General features: G+C 40.3%; 1 protein-coding gene across 4 annotated transcripts in view; it reads left to right on the top strand.

Moving 5' to 3' along the window:
- The first annotated feature begins 36 nt into the window (after nt 1-36).
- Nucleotides 37-23,786, top strand: part of LOC140378104 (potassium voltage-gated channel subfamily KQT member 5-like) — a 178,154-nt gene continuing 154,404 nt past the window's right edge. For 2 of the 4 annotated variants that reach the window (XM_072463776.1, XM_072463775.1), the window contains exon 1: nt 37-419. In XM_072463776.1, coding sequence (XP_072319877.1) covers nt 37-419 — 383 coding nt within the window. The remainder of the gene's footprint in view (nt 420-23,786) is intronic. The other 2 variants (XM_072463778.1, XM_072463777.1) reach the window with 1 other exon arrangement.

Here is a 23,786-nt window from a genome sequence, read left to right as displayed (position 1 = left end):
AACCTTACACTTCGGCGCGCGCGGTGGAGAGATGCCATGCCTCAGAACCACAGCGGAGATGAGGAAGGCGGCGGCGGCGGCGGCAGCGGCGGGGGCGGCGGCAGCGGCGGGGGCAGCGGCAGCGTCACCGGGCTCTGGATGAGGACGTCGCCGGGCAAAGATGTGGAGTCCGGCCGCAGGGTGACGATGATGAACAGCGCGGGAGACGGGCTGCTCTCGTCGGGCTCCTCGGCCGCAGGTGGCGCCGGGTCCGACAGCCTGCGCGGGAAGCAGGGCGCGCGGCTGAGTCTGCTGGGCAAGCCGCTCATCTACAGCGCGCAGAGCGGCCGCCGGAACGTGCGCTACCGACGCCTGCAAAACTATCTGTACAACGTGCTGGAGCGACCGCGAGCCTGGGCCTTCATCTACCATGCCTTCGTGTGAGTGACGCCGCGTTTTGCATGCGCTTTTTTCCCCTTCTACCTGCAGCCGCCGCGTCTCTGCCGCGTCTCTGCCGCGTCTCTACCGCGTGTCTCCGCGCGCGCGCGCCGGAACTGTCAGAGCACCTGTTGATGCGGAGACATAACGGAATTCAACTCCGCGCGTTGTCTTGTTGTGGTGTTGTGGAGGATGTGGGACACGTGGTAGTGCGCAGACAACACTCTTTACACTCTTTTACACTCCTTTACACTCTTTTACACTCCTTTACACTCTTTTACACTCTTTTACACTCTATTACACTCCTTTACACTCCTTTACACTCTTTTACACTCCTTTACACTCTTTTACACTCCTTTACACTCTTTTACACTCCTTTACACTCTTTCACACTCTTTACCGCCGGAGTTATTCGTTATTTGTGTATTTGAGGCTGCAGAGTTTGACACAGTTGGATGAAAGGTTGTGTTTATTATGAGGTTTATGCAGCAGACGTTGTGCATGTGGCCTAGTATTGCTCTAGTGTCTGTATCTATATCTTGGAGGGGAGCACCCATGTGACACCCTGAAGGAGAGCTCAGAGAGGTGACTGTGGGGGGAGAAGGAGTGATGCAAAGTTGAGTGTCACAAAAGTGTAATGACTGTTGCTGTCAGTGATCAGTTTGTAGTAAAGTACACGCAGATCCACCCGCACGTCTTGTGGGTTTAAGGCATAAACTCTGGGAATAATGTAGCATGGCTTTGGATTTTGGTTCCATGTTGAAATACAGGTCTCTACATTTGTGAATGCTCTTATGCGAGGCTGTTATAACGATGTTTATGGCGATAAAATGCTGAATATGACACATTGAAGCTTGATTCAGTCTAATCAGTTCCTTTGTTAGAGTTATAAAGCTGTTATTGGCCAAACTGTCTGTTTATTAGTCTTATGATATCATACAGGAAATGATATGATAGGCAATAATAAAGATAAAAGAGGAATGTAATGTGTAAACAAAGGGTGTGCTAAAGGATTAAAATGTCAATATATTGTGATAGTGAATCTGAAGTGCTGATATTGTGGGCTGTATCGATACATTACCAAGTATAATGAGTATTGTTGGGCATATTTAACAAAAAAATACTTAATACTTTTTACATATTCACTGTGTTGATGATCAAAATGAGAAAAAATCCTATTATATTTGTGCTGGTCGTGGTTTCACAAAGAAATAGCGTCAATGTATTCGGTTCGTAAAAAATAGTGATGTATTGCTGAATATCGCACGCAATAGATACATCGTGACTAAACTCTTTTCTTTGTTGTACTTTTGACGTTACTACTTTTGTGTGTACTCTCAAATTGTGCTATTGAGTGTCCTGAAGGTCAGAGGATCTCGGCTTCAGGCGCTTGCATTTCATATCCCACGTGTCTGTCGTGACGGCCGCACAACTGTCTGACAGAGGAAGGAAGTGAAGACACATGGTGACATCGAGAGCGCCCGGCCTGATTGGTGGTATGTGGGCGGGCCTTTTGTCAGAGCGCTGTGTTTTCCACCGAGCATCTATTAAGTGCCTGTGCCACACTTCAGATGGAAGGCCAACGCTCTAGACCTTTGCATATGGGGTCCTTTTGTTCCGACAAATAAGCAATGTCGTGTCCGAGAACGTGTTTTAGATGTCAAAATACAACTTGTAATCCAGATGTAATGATATTCAAATCTCACAGTTTGATATTTATCGCAATGTTTTGAGCAGAATTGTAGATTTGACTGTTAAATTGCCTTCGGTGTGAATCATTAGTGTAATTTTCCTGATAGATACCGCACAAAAGTGTTGAGCAACAGTTATTTCTTCATGTTTTTTGCACTGAAATGGAGCAAACGAGCATAGTATATGTTGTATATAAGCCACAAAGCGTTTAATTCAAAATATGATCTTTTTGTGTGACTTTTGTTGTTACATCTCTAATCACATGAGTCAAACGCCACGCCAGAGTCAGCGAGAGCGTCCAAAAACCTGCGCCAAAATCAAATGATTACATACATTGAGGCCGGGACTGGAATATTTATGTTCACAGTCAGAGGAAAAGAAACACGACAATTATCTGACTTTGAGAAACATACAATCTGTGTGGGCTCGTCTCTCCACAGATCTGACCTGTAACTTGCCCTCCTGGTGTCACCTGCTTGTCCCCATGGCGATTCACACGTTGAATGCCATACTGTGGACTAGAATGAGCAGAATAGTCGCGCAGTACGGCAGTAGAACACTTGAAATGTCCCTTTGCGTTTGCTTCTGTTGGATTTTGACCACAAGTAGCTCCCTTGAGATTCGACCTTAACCCCAACCTTTACACCAACTTCTGTCATCTGCAGCTCTCAACCGTTTATCTCAAGCAAACACGCTCTGATTTGTTAGGCAAAGTAGATGAGCCGCTCAGCCAATCAGAGGCCAGCTTTTTGCCTTATAGTCTCATTCATTCAGATTTGAGTTTGATGAACTGTAGCAGCTCCAAAGCCACAATTTGAAAAGTACATTTTAAGATACATTTTTGCGGTTTATTATGCTGTTAAGTGTTTTATTGTCCTTTTTTTATTTGTATATGGGCCCGGGAGAGGTCAAAAGGTCTCTGTTATAATGCCATTAACCTACATAGAGTTCAGCCATTTCACTTTATTTACGATAGTGTGCTTAGACCAATGTGATCCACTAATTACATTACTCTCTGTCTTAATTGAACTTTCCTTGCATTCTGTGGCCTAAACTGTAGCCTGCATGGTTTGTGAATCATCAGTACTTTTTGCTTAACCCTGTGTGATGAATGCGGTGACGGTCAGTGGCTTTTCGAAGTCGTAGTTGTTCTGCTGACTGTGTAAATGTGGAGCTGATTGCCTCACACTCACAGTTAGCGTGGATGAAATAAAGCCCTATAGCATGTGATGAACAGTTTTTACTTTTTTATACATGAGAGCTCGGACTCTACTAGGAAAACGATTGTAAAAGGCACAATTTTAAGCAGAAATATCAAGCACAGCTATTTTTGTTCATCACGCTTCAAGAGTAAATAAGAAAAATATGGAACACTGACTTAAAATCATAGCATTATTTTACTGTATATTTATCACTGCTATTGTTCTCGTTCCTTACAGATGACATTTTTATTTGATTTAGTCTTTGATGAGTTATAAATCATCTTCTTAAAAAAACAGTCTTCTTGGTGGTGAATCAATTGCTTTTCAAATCCAAATTTTACTTGACAAAAATGAAAAATAAATTGTAAAAGATTATTGAGTTATTTCAAAATCCTGTGTATTTTGCAGTTTTGCAGTCCAGCTTTGAACGGTTTGTCCGTGTCCGTGCTCCCTCACTCCCCCGCAATCTAACAATGTATAAATGTCACAGTGATATATTTCCAGCATTTATGTACTTCAGCTCAACAGTGTACTTTTACTTTCCTTTTCAACTGAATTCAAGTCTTTTTTATGGACGCAATGTATTTTTTTACATTCAATTCAGCTTCAGTCCTTTGACAGAACTGGTGAGAATATCCTCAGTCATTGTTCAGTGATAATACTTCAAAAAGGCTTTTATTGACCTTTATTCATTCACTAAGAAACTCCTGTAAACCAGTCACATTCATTCCGCTTTTGCGATTGACATTGGAGGGCAATTCCTTTTATCCTCTTATTTGTACTTGTACTTTTGTATTTAATAGCATTTTGTCGACGTCTGGTAGTGCTTTTTGGATATCTCGAAAGTTCAATTTCACCTTTCACTGACTTTAGCCCCCAGTAGCTTCCATAAAAAGCCTCTTTGCTCATCTCACATTAGGAGTAGGTCAGAGGAGTGAACGGGCTGAGCAGCAGAAACACTTACACAGCCTCCAGCGCTGCCATGTTATTTCTGACCCGTATGTCACTTTACTGCGCTTAGATCTGTGACTAAAGTGTTTCAATGTACACAACTTGCTGTGCATAATGTCTGCAGAGGGGTTAATGCCTTTAACATTATGGAAAGTATTTGCTTGTTCTTCTGTTAGGCTATTATTCACATTTTATTCATAATTACAATATTTGTCCCAAGCAATTAAAGAATTAAGTTAAAAACTATTTTCATGATTATAAGTGCACACACTCTTCCTTAGACTAACAATACAAATACATGACCGTAAGTTAGGGGTGAGTAATATTGACAAAAATGATTATCTCTATGTTTTTTGGGAGTATAGAGTGAAATATCTGCAAAATGAATCACAAAAGTGCAGATATATTATTGTGACATCCCCACATAGAACACTTTTGAATCAAACCCCTGCTCTTAACACGCCTGCTCTATCGTCTACAGCATGTTTTAGCACACTCGCATGATTATAGTTGTTATTACGTATATTTTTGTCCCTCAGCTGCACCGAGCTTGTCTCCGTCTCCTTCCTCAGCCTCACACACACAGAGCTGCCATTCAGATCACCTCTGAATAACACAGCGTTCCCCTCTCAGGTATGTTCAGGGGAAAAACACACACAAACCAATGCCCAAACCTTTGGGCCATAGAATGGGGAGAGCAATATGAATAGCTGGAGTAAATGTATGCAGCACGAGAAGAACCCAAGCAGGTTTTATGTAAAAGTTGAGTTTAAAATGTGTTTCTGACGTAAAGTAGACTGTTTTATTAAGGATTTATATCTGAAACGCTCCAATAAAAAGTGCTCGGTTCTGGATTAAAAGCGTAAATCAAGCCAAATTAAATGCAAATTGCACACCATGAGTTAAAATATGACACATTTACATTTTGTGTTGGCGCTGCCTCCTCTGTACGATCCAAAGAAGCTCAACAGTCAAAGCTCACAGAGGTTCTTGGCATGTCAGAGGCTAATGTGGTAACTAATGCGCATAACCTGATTGTTTACAGTCCAAAGATGATTCATAAGTTATTGGTAAGTTTCAGGAACATATTTTACTTGTGATCATTTGTAATTTGCCCAGAGCAAGCTTCAAATTCGTATTATTTTTCTCTAAATGTCTCGGGGGGAAATGAATGTGAAATGCACTACAGGAACCTTGTAGTTGTCCGTCTCTGTTGGTCCAGAGCACAGACGGTCCACTGTCCGGCTCAGAACTGCCCAATGTGGGCTCTGAGCTGCTTGTCAAAAGGCTTGAGTTCAGTCAAAGTCACAGTGTGCCTTCTTTTTTCACTAAAGAAAAAACCTTTAACCTTTAAGCTCAAGTTTCCCCTAGTTTGACACTGTTGGTGACATTTATAGTTGTCCATGGGCAGCAGATGTGACGTAGAGGTAATTCTATAACTGTTACCTAGCAACCATACTGTAAACGTGTAAGTGTTTCTCAACCAGGGATACAAGGACAGACACTTCACTTCAGGTAATCATGTTTCTGGATGACTATGATGAAACAAGAAAAGATGATTTCTGGTAATACACGAGTAAAGTGATTGATAATGACTGATTAAACATTTGTACATGATATTCACATGAGTTTAGAAGTTGCCACGGGCACCGCCATGAACTGTAGCCCTCCTTCTGCTCGTATTAGTTTACAAAGAGCTGTTTTCAGGCCGCCCCGAGAAATGGTGCAGTGTTGACTTGTTGCTGCAAATTAACATTTTACACAAATCAATAAACTTTACATCATATTTGAGCAACAAAACAAGGACTTATGCCAACACAACGCAACAAGTGCCGATCCGTGTAGCAAAAAGAGTGTCTGGGGTGGAGTCAGGTGAACAGGGGGAACTCAAAGTGTGAGTCATGATAAAAAAAGGTCACGGCTAATCTAATTTACACTATAGTCGTTTTCCTTCCTGCTGCTGTCAGACTTTATAACAAACACTGCTCGCCCTGAACACATGCAATACTGACTTAACCATGTGCAATACCGTCATATTCATGTGCGATTACTGTCGTACTCACATGCAATAATGTCACATTCATGTGCATATAACTGATGAAAATAGAGTGTTTATTTTACCATTATTATTAGTATTATTTGTCTTATGCTAGCTGTTTTTATTTTAATTTATTTTATCTTTATTTCTCCCCTCCATTCCTTATTAGGAAATGAGAGTTTTTGTTTATAAGAGTTCTTCTATTTAAACTTCCTATAAGTTATCTGTCCTTCCTCTGTATCTACCTGCGTTGCAACAATGGAATTTCCCCATGTGTGGACAATAAAGGATAAATTATCCTTTCTTAAACTGCGTGTTGAAATAGGGGTGGTCGATATGGCAAATAAATACCGGTGTTAATATATATCACACTTTTCTTTGAGCCAGATGATGATACATCACAATCCAATTACACTGTGTATCGTCTTATTGCATTTCATGAGGAAACTAAAATAACAACGTTCACACTTCACTGTGATTGGTTAAGTCACTCAGAGCAAGAGTGAGGTAAAGTGTCTTGCGTTTGACCAGACAGCTGCATGAAATAGAAAATAGAATAGATATAGAAAAATAGCAATGACAATATGACGATTCACCGAAATAGCCGACGGTCACAGGGATGAGCTCACGATTGGCTCAAACGTCACCTTCATTTCATAACAGCCCGGACAGAACTGCACATCTTTGTTTTTTCGAGCCGGGCGTGAAGCCATGGCGACACGAAGCCGCTGCTCTGTACTTTTTTTCTAAACTTTGCTCCTCTTTATTGTCAGGAATGCTGGAGTTTATTGGCTGCGTTCGCATGGCACGAGCAGCCACAATAAAACATTTAGGGAGGCGTTGGAATGACTAATCTCCACTGATATGAGTTTAACCATGTCGCTCTTGTAATGTGTCTTTTTTCCCCCTCGTGTTCGTGCGGGGACGGGTGTCTGCGTCGGGGTGTGATCTGTCTGGTGGTGCGCGGGGGAACGTTGTCAGCGAAGAGTGCCTGAGCGAATGGAAAGAAGCTTCTTATAAACAGCCGGCGACGCGCTGTAAACACAGAGGACCTGTTTGGTGGAGCAGGCGGGAGGACAGAGGAGCGGGACATAGACCAGAGGGGCGATGGCTCAGTGCTGCGAAGTCAGAGAGGACGCTGGTAAAATGCATCAGCGATTCTGCATATCACAACTGAGGCTGCGATTGTTTTAGTTTAGTTTAGCTCTTCAGCGATTGATTTTTTTGGGATCATTTTTATTGTACATTGACACATTACAAACAAACAATAAAGGTGGAACTATAGTGACTAAAGGCTTTGAGGTAGAGAATTGTTGCATATAAAGTGTCTTATAGATGAATGTCAGAAATAGTTTGCTCTTTTTTGACATTTTGAGTTAATAATGCTGCTGTTTTTGTTAGAAAACGTGCGACTCGTGCGTCACGTTTAAATTGAGAAGTGGATTAAGTAAATTACTGTCATTTGTGGCATAGCATGATCACAAAATTTAAATAAAAAAACAATAAAAATAATCAGGGTCAACATTTGTGAATGTTCCTTTTTTTGGACATTTTTTGAGAAAACGCAATGTAATCAATACTGAAAACTTGATGCTTGCAAATAATCTATCACATGGAGGGCTGTAGTCGACCAAATACATTCTTGCTTGACTAAAGACATGTACTGCCGATCGATTAGTCGTCTAAGGTTGCTTTCATATTTGTTTAGTCCTGATTTGAGCCCAGTTTACTCCTGATGTGGATGTGGTTTGGTCTTGTTCTAGTTCTGGTTCAGCCCTGGTCTTGTCCTCATTTAGTTTTGCGTTCTGTCCTAGTTTAGTCTCAATTTAAATGGCTCGAACTTGTCAGAATCTCTATGATCTGACCGTGTATCTGGAACAAACTGCGCTCACAAGACCACAACTGCACGGGAGTTCAGGCACTAACAACTATTTATACAGAAATGTGCCAGGAAACAGTGTATTAGGCAGTACACAGTGTAATAGAGTAAACTTATTTCCCTACAATTTTGGTCGACTGAAACACCATCGACCGATAAATCAGCAAAACAACACATTTATTTAATGATTATAGGCATTTTAATCACAACTGAATTTTATCCAATCTATTTTAACACAAATATAGTGTGATTTATTCTACTTTTTCATCATTCCGCAGGTCTTTCCTTCCTGCTGCTGTCAGACTGTATAACAAACACTGCTAGCCCTGAACACGTGCAATACTTGACTGACTTGATCATGTGCAATACTGTCATACATGTGCAATACTGAATTAACCATGTGCAATACCGTCATATTCATGTGCAATACTGACTTAACCATGTGCAATACAGTCATATTCATGTGCAATACTGACAACCATGTGCAATACCGTCATATTCATGTGCAATACTGACTTAACCATGTGCAATGCCGTCATATTCATGTGCAATACTGACCTAACCATGTGCAATACCGTCATATTCATGTGCAATACTGACTTAACCATGTGCAATACCGTCATATTCATGTTCAATACTGACTTAACCATGTGCAATACCGTCATATTCATGTGAAATACTGACTTAACCATGTGCAATACCGTCATATTCATGCATACAACTGATGTAAATAAGAGTGTTTACTTACCATTAGTATTAGTATTATTTAGTCTTATGCTAGCCATTTTTACTTTACTTTATTTTATTATTATTTACTTTATTTTATTATTATTTTATTTTATCTTTATCTTTTTTATTTTATTTTATTTTTATCTCTATCTTTTTATTTTATTTTATTTTTTTCCTCCATTCCCTATTGAGATATGAGAGGAGTTTTGTTAATACGAGTTTTTTTTGTTTTGTTTATGCTATTAAGAGATTCTACATAGGAAACCATAGAGAGTAACAGCAAAATCAGATGTTCAGTTGTAGTACGCACAGTTTTCCTTGTGTTTGATCAAATGTACTGTTTCATTTGGGCTTTTTAACATATGATTGAATATACGTAGCCATTGGACAACTCTCCTCCTCTAAACAAGAACAACTGTACAAACTATAATCGTGTGACATTTGCAATCAGCTTCTTCAAACTACCTGCTTCTAACGAAACATGATCCGGAGAGATTTGAGGCGCGAGGACTCGGTTCAGACGGTGGCTAATTAGAGACAATCTGTGAGTGAAGAAGGCGCTTTAGGCTTTAGAGACGAGCGCTGTGTAAATGAGAAGGGTTCATCATATGCAGAGACGTGGGAGACACTCCACGTATGTCAGCGATCACAGCCTTACTGCTGCCAGGCTTTAAGGACCAGTACTAAACAAAACACTTCTAAAGACACACAACCCTCAGTATTTTATATCTCTGTATTTTTTTTATTATTATTTCAAATTTAAAATGTGACTGTAAATGCCGTTTTTAGTGTGAGGTATCGCATAAAACATGATCAGACTATACAATTAACAACAATAAAAAGTCCAAAATGGTATAGTTAGTTGTTGCTGAGTATAGTATAGTTGCTGAGAGGAACTCCAATCTCTTGTCACTTTAAACAGCTACAAAATTATGGACAAATGTGTATAACAAGTATTCAAATAAATGACCAAAAAGGGAGTAGCCTTACTGTTGTGAGTCACTGCAGTTCACGGTGACTTTTGCAGAAACGGCACAGTATTTTAGGCTCCTCTTCGGGTGCATTGATAATACACTTTCGACTCCGATCCGGATTTGTTTGCCTGGTCCGATTGGTAATTGTGAATGCGCAAACAAACTCTGGTCCGGTTGGAAAGGTCGGTCTTGGTCCGATTGATTGAACTCTGGCTCGATTCATCTGAAAAGTGAACGCAAACGAACCAGAAAACAAAACCAGGAAGTGATGATGAAGTGAGCCACGCTGAGCCACGCTGAGCCACACGTGAGGCTCCGGATGAAAACAAACTCCTGTGTGAGATGGAGAACAGGACAAATGACGTGAAAGTCAAAGACTGGTTTCATTTGAATTACTGATGATCGCAGTTTCCAGTGATAAATTACAGAAATAAGTATGTTATCAAGCTAAATGGAATGTGTTTATAAAAGATCAGATATTTTTATAACATTTTCTTTACCCTGGTATTCTGAGCGATCCAGAGAATTCATCTCATCTGTCACTCACCTCCTCAAAACACATGTCCACGCCCCGCCTCGGCTGTAGCTCACACTGAGCAGGTAGTGCACATGTGGGCCAGCTTGTGCACATGTGGGCCAGGTTGTGCACATGTGGGGCAGCTTGTGCACATGTGGGCCAGCTTGTGCACATGTGGGCCAGCTTGTGCACATGTGGGGCAGCTTGTGCACATGTGGGGCAGCTTGTGCACATGTGGGCCAGGTTGTGCACATGTGGGGCAGCTTGTGCACATGTGGGGCAGCTTGTGCACATGTGGGGCAGCTTGTGCACATGTGGGGCAGCTTGTGCACATGTGGGGCAGCTTGTGCACATGTGGGGAAGCTTGTGCACATATGGGGCAGCTTATGCACATGTGGGGCAGCTTGTGCACATGTGGGCCAGGTTGTGCACATGTGGGGCAGCTTGTGCACATGTGGGGCAGCTTGTGCACATGTGGGCCAGCTTGTGCACATGTGGGCCAGGTTGTGCACATGTGGGGCAGCTTGTGCACATGTGGGGCAGCTTGTGCACATCTGGAGAAGGTTCTTGTTCCCTCTCAAAGTGTGTTTATGTGATGCGGTCTTTCCTTTGGCTGATATTGTACACAGCGCCTCTACAGGCGAGAGGGAGAGGCATCTTTCTGGATAATTGGTTCGATTGATAAAAGTGTATTGTGAACACGGACCGGACCAGCTCCGAGAAAGGGACAATGTCTCGACTTTGGTCCCCAATCAAACCGAGTCCACTCCAATTTGTATTGTGAATGCATCTTAGTCAGTGGATCCCTCTGTCTAACAGCTCCCATAGAGTTATCCCCTGCACTTTTACACCTTCTGCACCCTCTTCACCCTCTGCCCCCTCTGCATCCTGCCCCCTCTGCACCCTCTGCACCCTCTTCACCCTATTCACCCTCTGCCTCCTCTGGCCCCTCTGCACCCTCTTCACCCTCTGCCTCCTCTGCCTCCTCTGGCCCCTCTGCACCCTCTGCACCCTCTGCACCCTCTGCACCCTCTTCACCCTCTGCCCCCTCTGGCCCCTCTGCACCCTCTTCACCCTCTGCACCCTCTGCACTACACATCAACAGTGATAATAAAAACTCATCTTTTTTAGAAAAAAACATATTTTTTCAATAATGTACCATGTGGTCTTGTACTAGTTCTGATCAAGATTAAGACCATTTTAAGACAAGGAGCAGTTCAATTCCTCCTGTTTATTAGAGCTGCGAGATGTATTGTAATCAAATCAAATAACAATTTGAATGATTGCAATTAGCAAAACAAAAATACTGCAATTACTTAAGTCCTTTGCAATCAAAAACATGCAGTAGTTTAGACCTCAACAAGCATGTTCTGGATGCCTGGTTCTTGTATCTTCTCTAAAATATTCATGCTCCTGGACTTCAAAGAATTCAACCATCAAAATGTCATCTTATTCACAATGTTTGTCTGATAAATGGCTAGAACACAATTTGTCAAAGACTTTCAGCCCTACTCTTTGTGATTTATGATACTTGTCCAAACGAGTATCTATTTTTAATACTCGTTGTAGAATCAATTACTATAATTTGTTTTATGCTCTGATTCTTAATAACTAAAGATTCACATTTATGATGTAGCTTTCATGCTGTTGTGTCCTTGGGCAAAACACTTCATCTACATTGGCTTTATGAATTACTGTGCTGAGTAAGAATAATACATTTCAAGACTCTTATAATAATGACCTTTCTCCAGGGGAAAGGAAAGGTAATGCTGTGGTTGGGATATCTGTAAATGCACCGTAAGTGATCTTAGTTATTAATAAATGACATCAAATCAGATATAAAAATACCTAATTATAATTTAACTGACAAGAATTGCGATGAGGCTTGGAATTTATGTTTTAATAATAGGATTCTGTTCAAAGTTCACATTTAAAAGGCAAATTGAACCAACAAAAGGATTGAAATAGGCCAAAGCCAAGAGAATATTACCCCCATAATCAATTTTAAGTGCCGTACACGTATTGTTAAACTTCAAAAGCCTATACATTGTAAGCCCAGACTGTTTGAATACTGCTTTCAACTGCTTTCCATCGGAACTCAAGTGGCACAGCAGAGATTCATTAACGCATTTAACAAGGATTTCACTCCAATGTTTGACATGCCGCTTAATGTAGCTCCTAAATGTGTCTAATTTCCTCTTAAAATGCGTCTGACAGAGATGGCGAGGCCTGCAGCTGCATGTGGGCTGTCTGGGCGTGCGTCTTATGTAAATCAGTGAGTTAGTCTGCAGCCAATCAGAGTGTCCGACACAGAGCGGTAGCCGGTGTCACGTGCACGCCGCTTTGTTTGCCATGAGGGAGTTTCGTTTTGCTTTATTTGTTTGTGGAGATGCTCTTTATGTAGGAAAAACAAAAGAGAAGAACGGCACAGAGGCCACGCCCGTGCAGATGCATTGTGGGTGATGAGCTTGCTATACTTTTGATGTAAGATAATAAGATCAGAGATGGAACTTGTTGGGCTTTGAAAGGGTTGTCTTTGACTTTGATGCCGTTTCAACAACAGAAAGATCAATTGGTGGTGTTATAATTTTGATATATAATAAAAAGGAAACTGTAAATTCAGTAACTCAGATGTGAATTATATATCTAAATGTTGCACTGTGTAACTTTCTGCCATTGTCTTGTAAAAAATATGTATGTCATTTTTAACATCAAGTTACAGTGGTTTCTTTATTCTTACCATGTGGTGTTAAGCTAGTTCTGCTATAGATCGAGATCCGTGCTAAATCGTTTTATTTGTCCTGTTAATGTGATTTATTTACAGTATCAATACCTAAAAATACTATAGTTTTGATAGTTATATTTTATTTATAGTGGTTTGGTCAAAAACAAAAGGCGCTCAACATTCAAGCACAAAACAAAATTCGAGATACATTAATGTTTTTTGACCAGGTTTAGCAGAAGCCAAGGCTTATTGTGCCGACCTGTCACTCAAACGCTCAACATTGGTGGACATTTTATAGTTCACAAGCGCCAGTTCATCAACAAAAACAACACTACATAATACAGGACAGCATTTTCATTCTGCTAAATATTTTTCTATGATTGTTTCCTTAAAGATCCTTTTAAACAGAAATAAGGAAATGGCATTTTTTAATTCATCGCAGCAATTGTTCCATAATTTAACTCCTTTACTAGACAAACAATCTTCCCTCAGCGTTGTTCTCACATAGGGTCTGTCAAATATACACGTTCCCCTTAAATTATATTTACTTTCCCTCTGGGTAAACTTTATCCTCAATGATTTATGGATTTGATTACATTTAACTAAATACATAAATTTAGCAGTATACAGGTCTACCAAATCATAACATTTTAAAAGCTTAGATTGAATGAACAAAGGGTGACTCGGCGAGTTTATTATCAATTTGCATTTGAGTTTTGATATTTTTGACAATGGCACCATAGACACACGCAGGTGACACATCAGGGTATTTTAAGGTATAAGTTTAATGCAATATTTTGGAACATTCCAGGCAAAGCAATATTATTTTGCTGGTGACAAGCCGACGGCACCACTGAACTTACATTGAGCTTCTTTCATTTCATTTTTTGGATACAGTTGTCCTATAAACACAAGATTGAATTCTAGCCGAGCCGCAACAATTTAAAATACGTTGTAGATTTGTAGGTTCATTTGTGCCTTTGAAATTCAAGACAAAAATATGTAATTAAAAGCCTTGGCCTTGGAGTGCTCTTTGCTTGAACCACAATATTTCTGTCTTTCAGTATTACTTTCTCAATAAACTGAATCTGACAAGCGGCAAACAGGCTGCCAATCACACCTGTTCAAACACTGAGCACATTACCACAGCTGTAGCTGCCAATGGGGAATCTCATTATGCAGCACAAAAAACACAACCAGCACTCAGGACTGCTCTGGAGGAGGTTTCTGGATACATGACAGGATAAAGACTCTGTAATGCATTTTTTATTTCTCTTTTATCAGCATCCACAAACATTTTCAGGTCCTGAGATTATAACTAGCCTAATTATAGACATATTTTTCAATTTACTTTTAATACACACACACAGATGCCAATAGTCACGTTAAGGGTACAACAGCAAAATCTATCACCAGATACAAATACATTCTAAAACTAGCTTTGACACATACATTTGAAATGTATATACCAGCGCTCCTTCACGTGACGTCACGCTGTCCCAGCATGCCCCACAGAACTCCAGCGATGGCGGCGAGGAATTTGCATTGAAACTAACGGCGCCGGCCGCAATGATCAAACTGGACGTACAGTATATCAAGAGCAAAAGAAAGACAGAGATGTTTTACTGGAGTGACAAAGCTCCAGCTCGACAAAGAAGTGGATTTCAGGGCACTCGTAAGCTACAAATGTACTTCTGCATTGATTAGGGTTTTTATTTGGGGAAGATATATATATATATAAATATATATATATATATATATATTTATATATATATATATATATATATATATATATATATATATATATATATATATGTGTGTGTGTTTGTGTGTGTGTGTGTGTGTGTGTGTATATGTGTGTGTGTGTGTGTGTACATGTTGTGCACTTCTTTCTTTGCCTGGATATGAGGCCATGAGTGCAAACATCTCCCACACAGGTGCTACTTCTGAATACCACAGAGATCAGTCATTAGATCAAACACTCTGCTTTAGACCAGTAATGACCACGGGCTCTTCCACCTGACCACTGCAGGGCCCCACTCTCTGATGACTTATTATGTCGGCCCTTTTCTCTTTTCTCATTCGTTCCTGCATGTTGCGTGATTGCACAGTCAACACACGTATTTCTTCACCCTCTCGATCATCTCTTTCTCCGTCTCACCTCTGAATCCCAGTGTACTTCACCTTCTCGTGGAGTGGTGGCTTCTCATTCCTCTCTGTATAAAGTCATGGGCTCAGCGCTCTCATCCCTGTGCGTGCCTCTGCTGCTCGCTCTCCCCCGGGGCCACTCCACACTGCGCTGCTTGTTTGCATCTCCGTCATTGATGTGGCTGTGTTTGCTCTGCGCCAAGCCTACGGCTGTAGATCCAGGGTGTCCTGTGCAATTCTTACACTGCGTTTGAAAAAAAATACACACAAATGTTAATAGAGAAAATGATAATGAAAAAAAGCCCAACAGTTAAATACAATTTTACTGACTTTGCAATTGTAGATTTATGAACAGAATGCATTCTTTAATAATTCATATTTGTAGACATGCTTGCTGTCGTTGGTAACTGTCCTGAATTTCTCCTGAGGCGGATTAATAAGTATAATATAATATAAATAAGTATCTATATATACTTGTACACATAGGAGGTTACTTATCATGAATATCACAGTTCTATCTAGCATTGTCACCTTAAATTCCCATTACTATTTCAAAAAGCCATTGTATTTAAAAGTATTTTATTTTACCCGGATGGTGCATGTCAAGTAACATACATGATGCATAAATACATAATAAACATGAAATAACTTACAACACCATCTGTTGAGAGACCAAGATAAGATACAAAATGAGCTGAGAGTGAACAGTGAATGCTGTGAATATGTGATTTTGTATTGATTTTTGAGTTTAAGGCGGCCATCAAATGTCAAAGGCCAGTTTTATTTGTAAATCGAGTAAGTATTCAGCCTTAAAACTACATTTTTACATATAAAGCCAGTATTTATTAAACGTGGTACCATGACTTTTGCCTTGACATTTTGTGCTAACACTACATGAGTGCAGCACTTTGTATGACGTCCCCTTGGCCTGTGCGGCCCTCTCAAAATGGGATTACACTGTGATTTTGGCCTGTGCCTCGGATGTGAAGAGACTAAACAGATGCTCGCCTTAAGGGAGTCATCTGTGAGGGACCCAGACACTCATCTCTGCCTCTACTGCCTGGAATGGAAGCGTTACTCAGGCAAAGTGAAGCCTAATGTCGGCTTTTATCCACCGTGACTGAGGATGTCACGATATAATATTTGTAGTGTTGCGATTATTGTCAGAAATACATCACGGTTTAACAATAATTTACGATTATTGACACCATGATCGAAACAGTGAAGTCCACATTTACATCATCTACTATTTCTTTAGGATGTGATCAGCTTTATGATTTTTTTTTTCTGAATGACATTAAGTTAATGTGACATAAAGAGCAAGAAAAAGCCCTTTACATTTATGTTGACTTTTTGCTACATAAATCAAATTACTTTTGCTTATAACAATGTCACGATTTTCTTTGTTTTTTCTTACGATTATATTGTGACCTGAATCATGACAATCCAATTCAATCTAATTTATTTGTATAATGCATCATATATACAAATATTTAGTCTCCACATAATAGGAATGTAAAAGACAGCAAGCTAAAATGTAAAATATCCCTTAAAACACAATGGTTCTAGGACTGATAAAATCAATTAGTACAATTAGTACATCAATATGAAGCCAGGGAATTTGGTTTTTCAAGAGCTTGCTCCCTTCATATGGAACATACCTTTTTTGAGTATAATTAATTCAAGGCACTTTAATAGACTATCCACAGTGCCAGTGTGTGTTTTTATACATTATTGATTGTTTTACTGACATTTTATCTAGCTATTCTGTTTGTATCATGTGTTTTGTATTCAACTGGGCACGCATGAAAAAGAATGCAATAAAATGTGTGAATAAAACTGTAACATAAAATTGATAAAAAATAAGACATAACAAAAATCAACAACAAAAGGACCACACAACTCACAAAGAGACTTAAAACACTCCACAATCATCGATAATAACGGAATAATGGTGACGTCTGAGGCTCAGTCTCATAAAAGCCAACACACAACACTATTCCTGTTTTACGTAAGCAAATCAAGCCACGAAAGTCTTGAAACGCAAAGGGAAAGAAGGCTTCTTCACGTTGCCATAGTAATCTGGCTGAATTTGACCGGAAAACAAGATATTCTGAATGGATTCTTGACTGGATATTATAAAAATAAAGGCGAGCGAGTGGTGTTGTGGGGGTTTAGTCATGAGCCGGTGCCATTTGCCCGCGGAGCCGTCACTGCCGTGCCACTGTGGCCAGCAGTTAGTCATGGATCGTACAAGCGCTGCAGCTATATTTAAGCTCGCAGCGGCTACTGTAGTGAGACGCAGGGCTGATCCATCCCCAGCTCCACCGAGGCTCTTATTCATCCTGATGTGCTCAATTAGAATTGCATCTATTTTACTCATATTAAGAAGCATCAAATCATTAGGGCTGTAGTTGACTAATGTTGTAAAATTATATTACAATCTCTATCAATGTAACACCATGTATTTACCGTGTATGTTCAAAGGCTAAACTCGAGAATAATTGATTTAATCTGCCTTTTTACATATAAATACCAAACAATTCCATATTTTTATTGAACTTGAATCATGTCCATCATTCCTTACTGCTGTTTTCCCATACAAATCCTTATAATCTAAATAAAAGGATTAGTCTAATAAAACTAATTTGTGTCGACTAAAACTAGGATCGATTAATTGACCAAACGGACAAAGATTGACTACAATCAATGATCAGCTCTTCCTATAGCAAATACAGCAATTTCAGACTTTAGAAGCGATTATTTGACTATTTGTGTGTTAAATGGCACTAAATGTATGTCTTGTTGTATGAAAAAAAAAATTAAAAGTGAGATTTTTCTTTATTTTAAAAAGGCCTAAAAAAATTGCCATTCATCAATACAACAAAAAATAACTATTATATTAGACATTCATGTTTTCTGTGGTTTAAACATTAACCGTAAGTGCTACGTCTGTGCATTTGCTGTCACTACCGCAACATTACCTAGCAGCAAAACTGGATAGTAAGAAAAATAAAAACTGCAGCTGACCACAAATGTATTCTGATCCAGAGTTTATTTCACAGATATTGTCCTGGCGTCCTGTCGTTCTTATAAAATGTCTAAACTCAAAGAGCACCGTGCAGCTGTAATCACTCACTGTTGTCATATCATGTCGCGGACTTTAGAGGATGATCTTTTCTCTGCCGCTCACTACAGTCCTACAGTCCTACAGTCCTACAGTCCTACAGTCCTACAGTCCTTTCACTGCAGGAAAGAGTGAGGACTTGGGGTGGTGCTGCCAGTCTGATGTGGTGATGCTGCTGGACAGAGCATGACCAGCTCGTGTCCCCTGACCTCTGTGCCTTACCCCAGAGGCAGCGCTGCAGAGTGTCCCGCCACCAGCCCCTCTGCCTGCAACACACACACAACACACACACACACGCACGCAAGCACGCACGCACGCACACACACACGTACACACACACACACACACACACGCACAGACACACACACACACACGTACACACACACACACGCACGCACGCAAGCACGCACGCACGCACAGACACACACACACACGTACACACACACACACGCACGCACAGACACACACACACACACACACACACACGTACACACACACACACGCACGCACACACACACACACACACACACACGCACGCACAGACACACACACACACACACACACGTACACACACACACACACGCACGCAAGCACGCACGCACGCACACACACACACGCACACACACGTACACACACACACACGCACGCAAGCACGCACGCACGCACACACACACGTACACACACACACACACACACACGCACAGACACACACACACACACGTACACACACACACACGCACGCACGCAAGCACGCACGCACGCACAGACACACACACACACGTACACACACACACACGCACGCACAGACACACACACACACACACACGTACACACACACACACGCACGCACACACACACACACACACACACACGCACGCACAGACACACACACACACACACACACGTACACACACACACACACGCACGCACGCAAGCACGCACGCACGCACACACACACACGCACACACACGTACACACACACACACAAACACACGTACACACACACACACACACAAACACACGTACACACACACACTTACACACACACACACACACACACGCACGCACAGACACACACACACACACACACACGTACACACACACACACACGCACGCACGCAAGCACGCACGCACGCACACACACACACGCACACACACGTACACACACACACACAAACACACGTACACACACACACACACACAAACACACGTACACACACACACTTACACACACACACACACACACGTACACACACACACGTACACACACACACACGCACACGTACACACACACACACACACGTACACACACACACACGCACACGTACACACACACGCACACGTACACACACACACACACACACACACACACACACACTCGTCTCTGTGACCGTGAGTGAGGCGGGCGAGAGGACAAGAGAAGAGGAAGGACGCCCGACTCTGGTTTCTGTCTTGTGGTGATTCTAGACTTCCTGTTTGGTGCTCAGATGTGAAACCAATAAAAATAGAATTTAGAAAGAAAAATAATGAGTTTGTTGGTCTGTTGTAGGGATGGCACAGTGTAACATTTTAGTGTTACAAAAAAATAATTTAAAGATTAGTCACGATTGTGTGAATAACTTGTGAAACATTTCATTTTCTTTCATTCTCGTGGTTTAACTTGTTGCTTTTCCTCAAGTTTGTGACCAGCTTTATGAAATGTAACTTTCTGAAAGATGAAACAAAGTTAAATTTGATAGAAAACACAATTTAGGTCTATTTTTTCGGGAAATAGTTTGAACTGAACTTCATTTTGCTTCTAAACTTGCCGCGGTGATTATTTTTTGGTTTTTGAAGTGTGAAACTATAAGCTACACATTGGTTGAGGATTTTATTGGTGATAATACGGTACAAATTTGATTCTGGTTTAGCAGGTACTTCCGGTATACTGAACCCCACCAACTGATGGGCGTGGTCTGAACTTTGCCAGCCTTACACGTTTGCAAAATGGTCTTTACATCATTGTCCTACAGCTTCCCAACAGTCGGACCAAGGACAATCTGTTCGGGTTAGGGTTCGTCTTTAGAGCTGGTCTGACACAGCGTTACATACAGGAGGCCTAGACCGTATTTTCCGGACTATAAGTCACACCTTTTTTTAAAAATAGTTTTGTCGATTTATACTCCAGAGCGACTTATATGTGATATTATTCGTTATTTTCAGCATTTCACATGTTGATTATTTTCACACTGACAAACACAAGAGGGCGCTCTAGGCTCTAAGCAACACAGAAGAAGAATCAGAGTTTGCAGAGTTGTTTAGAATTGACACAGAGGAAGAAGAATTCAATGGATTTAGTGATTTGGGGTAATACTGATGCTTTGATAAACTTGTTAGCATGTTCTTTATGCTATAATTGTATGAATAACTGTTAATATGTTACGTTAACATACCAGACACTTAAGTTCGTTGTCTGTGCGTCATGTAGCTGAAGGTGTTAGCGTTAGCATACGTACACCTATTCACCATGTTCATGTTATTATTTTAAATTGCATTCCAAGATTAAATGTCTGTTCTTGGTCCGGGATTTTGTCAAATAAATTTCCCCCCAAAAATGTAACTTATACTCATAATAATTACCACTATAACGATTTCAATACATGAGAGTTATGGGCTCAATATTTATCACAGGTTCATTTTTAAAAAAATCTTGTTTCGGGTTAAACCAAACTGTTCTGTGCCGACATGAGCTGTACCTTAGCTGCCTGTGGAAATTCTCCTTTATCCTCTTTCACCTTTGTGCATCGCGGATTTACTGTCGCTTCATGACATCAGTATGAGTTTAAAATGTGCCAAAAATAGATCTTTTGAATCAAAGTAAAAGCGCGTAAACCACTGCATGTTTTCCAAAACGATCGACTCGGTTAAGCTCCAGCGGGGAATTGTGTCCCGCCTAAATTGACGGCGCTATTACAGCCACAGTACCTGCCTCTTTGAACCTTCACAAAGCGCCTACCCTGGGTCATTATTTCTTGGTGCTGGTGATGTTTTTTCCCCCCTTTTCTTGTCTGAAGTGCTGAGCTGAGTGGTTTAGTCGCAGCACTGCTCGGTTGGCGTTTTCTTATGGCTGATTGTCAGAACAAATTAAGTTGCTTGTGAGTTCACCTCAGGCCGATCTCCTTTGTCACGAGCGGAGATGGAGAGGACCAGTCCGAACATGTGGCTCTGACGTTAAAAGCTCTTTGTGCTTTAAGTTTTAATCCAACGTGAACCCGTATGTGACATCTATAGTGGCAGTCGTTTTGGAAATACATTTTTAATCATGTTTTACACGCAAATGAAAGGGTTAGAAATGCGATCCGATTTTGTGAAAGCGTAGGCAAATTTCAAATATTATATGTAAACAGGGCAATGTAATATAAATGTTTACCTATAGCGTTTGATTTGTTCAGTCCATGGAACTTGTATGTGGAAGTTCTCCAGTGCTGCGTGACATGGAAAAGCATGATTCAATTTGCCCAGATATTTTTCAGAAGTTTATTGTTTTGTTGTCTCGGAAATTCATCAGTAATTTTGATTTGTGGCTACGTAATTAAAGATGCAGAAAGCTCAAGGTAAACCAGGGCAAATAATAATTTCAGCATAATCCTATTCAAAAACACATATTTAGGCCTAACTTTTTACTTACAGCAACAATAAATATAAATAAAAAAAAACAATATTCACATCAGAATTTTGGATTAAACTAGTAATTAAAGGTGAACGATATTGTCAAAAGTGTATAGCTTGATTTTAATTTTTTTTAAATATTTTTTTTTTAGTATCTCGATAAATATAGTTATGGGATATTATGTCAATTCAGCAGAAATGTGTTAAAACATGTCTTTAATGTATTAGATTCGGTTTAATTATCAGATAAATGTGTCACAAAAGTGCAGAAATGTCACTATCTAGGCCCTGATTTGAAAGTTTACTACATTACTTTGTTTCATTTGTATTTCTAATCAGCTCATTTTGTTGCATTTTTACTTTATAAACATTATTGAAATGTTGCATATCTTCAAATCAACAGTCACAATATTATCTACAGTTTGACATGTTGCCAACCTCTTGTATGAACAAAACCCAGAACTAGCGCCGCAACAAGCGATGATTTGTCTAATCCAATAATGGTACAAAAGTTTCACACTGTTTGTTTAATTAAAGATATTTTGGCCGTTCATCCAGAAGTCATGATACTGGTCTGAGAAGCTCCAAAGTATTCACCTTATTCCAGAAGCCCGTCTGAGCGCCACCATACCACCTAATCCTTCTTCTGGTTATATTATTTAAAATAGAGCTGCCGACCTCCATAGTAAATAAGACCAACTAAAAAGCCGTTTTCGGGCCGTCAAAGGAATCGGTGCATTGTTGACTTGTTGAATGATGAATCTACTTCATAGCATATTTAGCGGCGATACATTTCCCTCGTTCTCCATTTAAACCAACGGAGTTCCCGCTCGACCAGAAGCGCGATCACAACAAAAGTGCTGACACGTGGGAAAAGAGGGTGAAATGGGCGGGGCAGAGTAAGGTGAACGCCCTAAGGGAAGAGGAGCCAGAGTTATACTGTTGTTATTTTGTTCTCTGCCAGCCTCAAGGCCGTGCCAGCAATTATTATTCTTTCAATTAATCAGTTAGTTTAGTTCTGCTTAAGGCCTGTGAATAAGAGATTTGTACTAAACGTGACCCGAATAAAACAGAAGAAATGTGGCTTGAGGACATTCTGAGTACATTTATGGACAAAAAACTATGACTATTCAAAAACACAAAATGTACTTGTTTCTTGTTTCAATTTGTTCTGTTTTAGTCAGAAAAAAACCTCTTCTCTCAGCACATGTCGTGTTTTGTATAGTTCAGGTAACAATTATTGTATTAAATTAGTTTAATCACTTAAATAGTTCTTTGTTTAATCTATTATTTGTCAGAGTACAAATTAATTCCTCTCACAAAAGAAAAGATCATCTGCACCAGATTTAGCTACTGCCACTTTCCATCCACAGTAAAACGTACACACTACAGTACAGTTACAAGTAACGTAAGTAAAATATACAATAAACCATGTCACCATTTCAAGTACATTCGATGGTTTTCTAAAATCACAATCGATTAGTGTGTGATTTAGAGATAAACTGCTTTCGTTTTTAAACTGTAGCGTCTCTTTAAGCCACACGGAACTTTAACGTGCGATTCGCAAAACAGATTTCGGAAGCAAATATTTCGCTGTGTGTTGCTCGTTGATTGCCGTAGTGCATGGCCTTCCATTCAGAATATGTGTGGTTAAAGACGTTTGCTAAATTTACTCCCAGTCGCTATTTGTCACGTCATAAATAGCTTGTTAGGAAGCTTAACATTTATGCGGGGGGAAG

This window comes from Eucyclogobius newberryi, unplaced genomic scaffold (assembly GCF_026437365.1).
Source record: "Eucyclogobius newberryi isolate DKJ021-1_F unplaced genomic scaffold, fEucNew1.0.hap1 SCAF_4, whole genome shotgun sequence".
NCBI classification, from domain to species: domain Eukaryota; kingdom Metazoa; phylum Chordata; class Actinopteri; order Gobiiformes; family Gobiidae; genus Eucyclogobius; species Eucyclogobius newberryi.
Note: the sequence above shows the minus strand (reverse complement) of the source record. Positions and strands in the feature narration are given on the sequence as shown.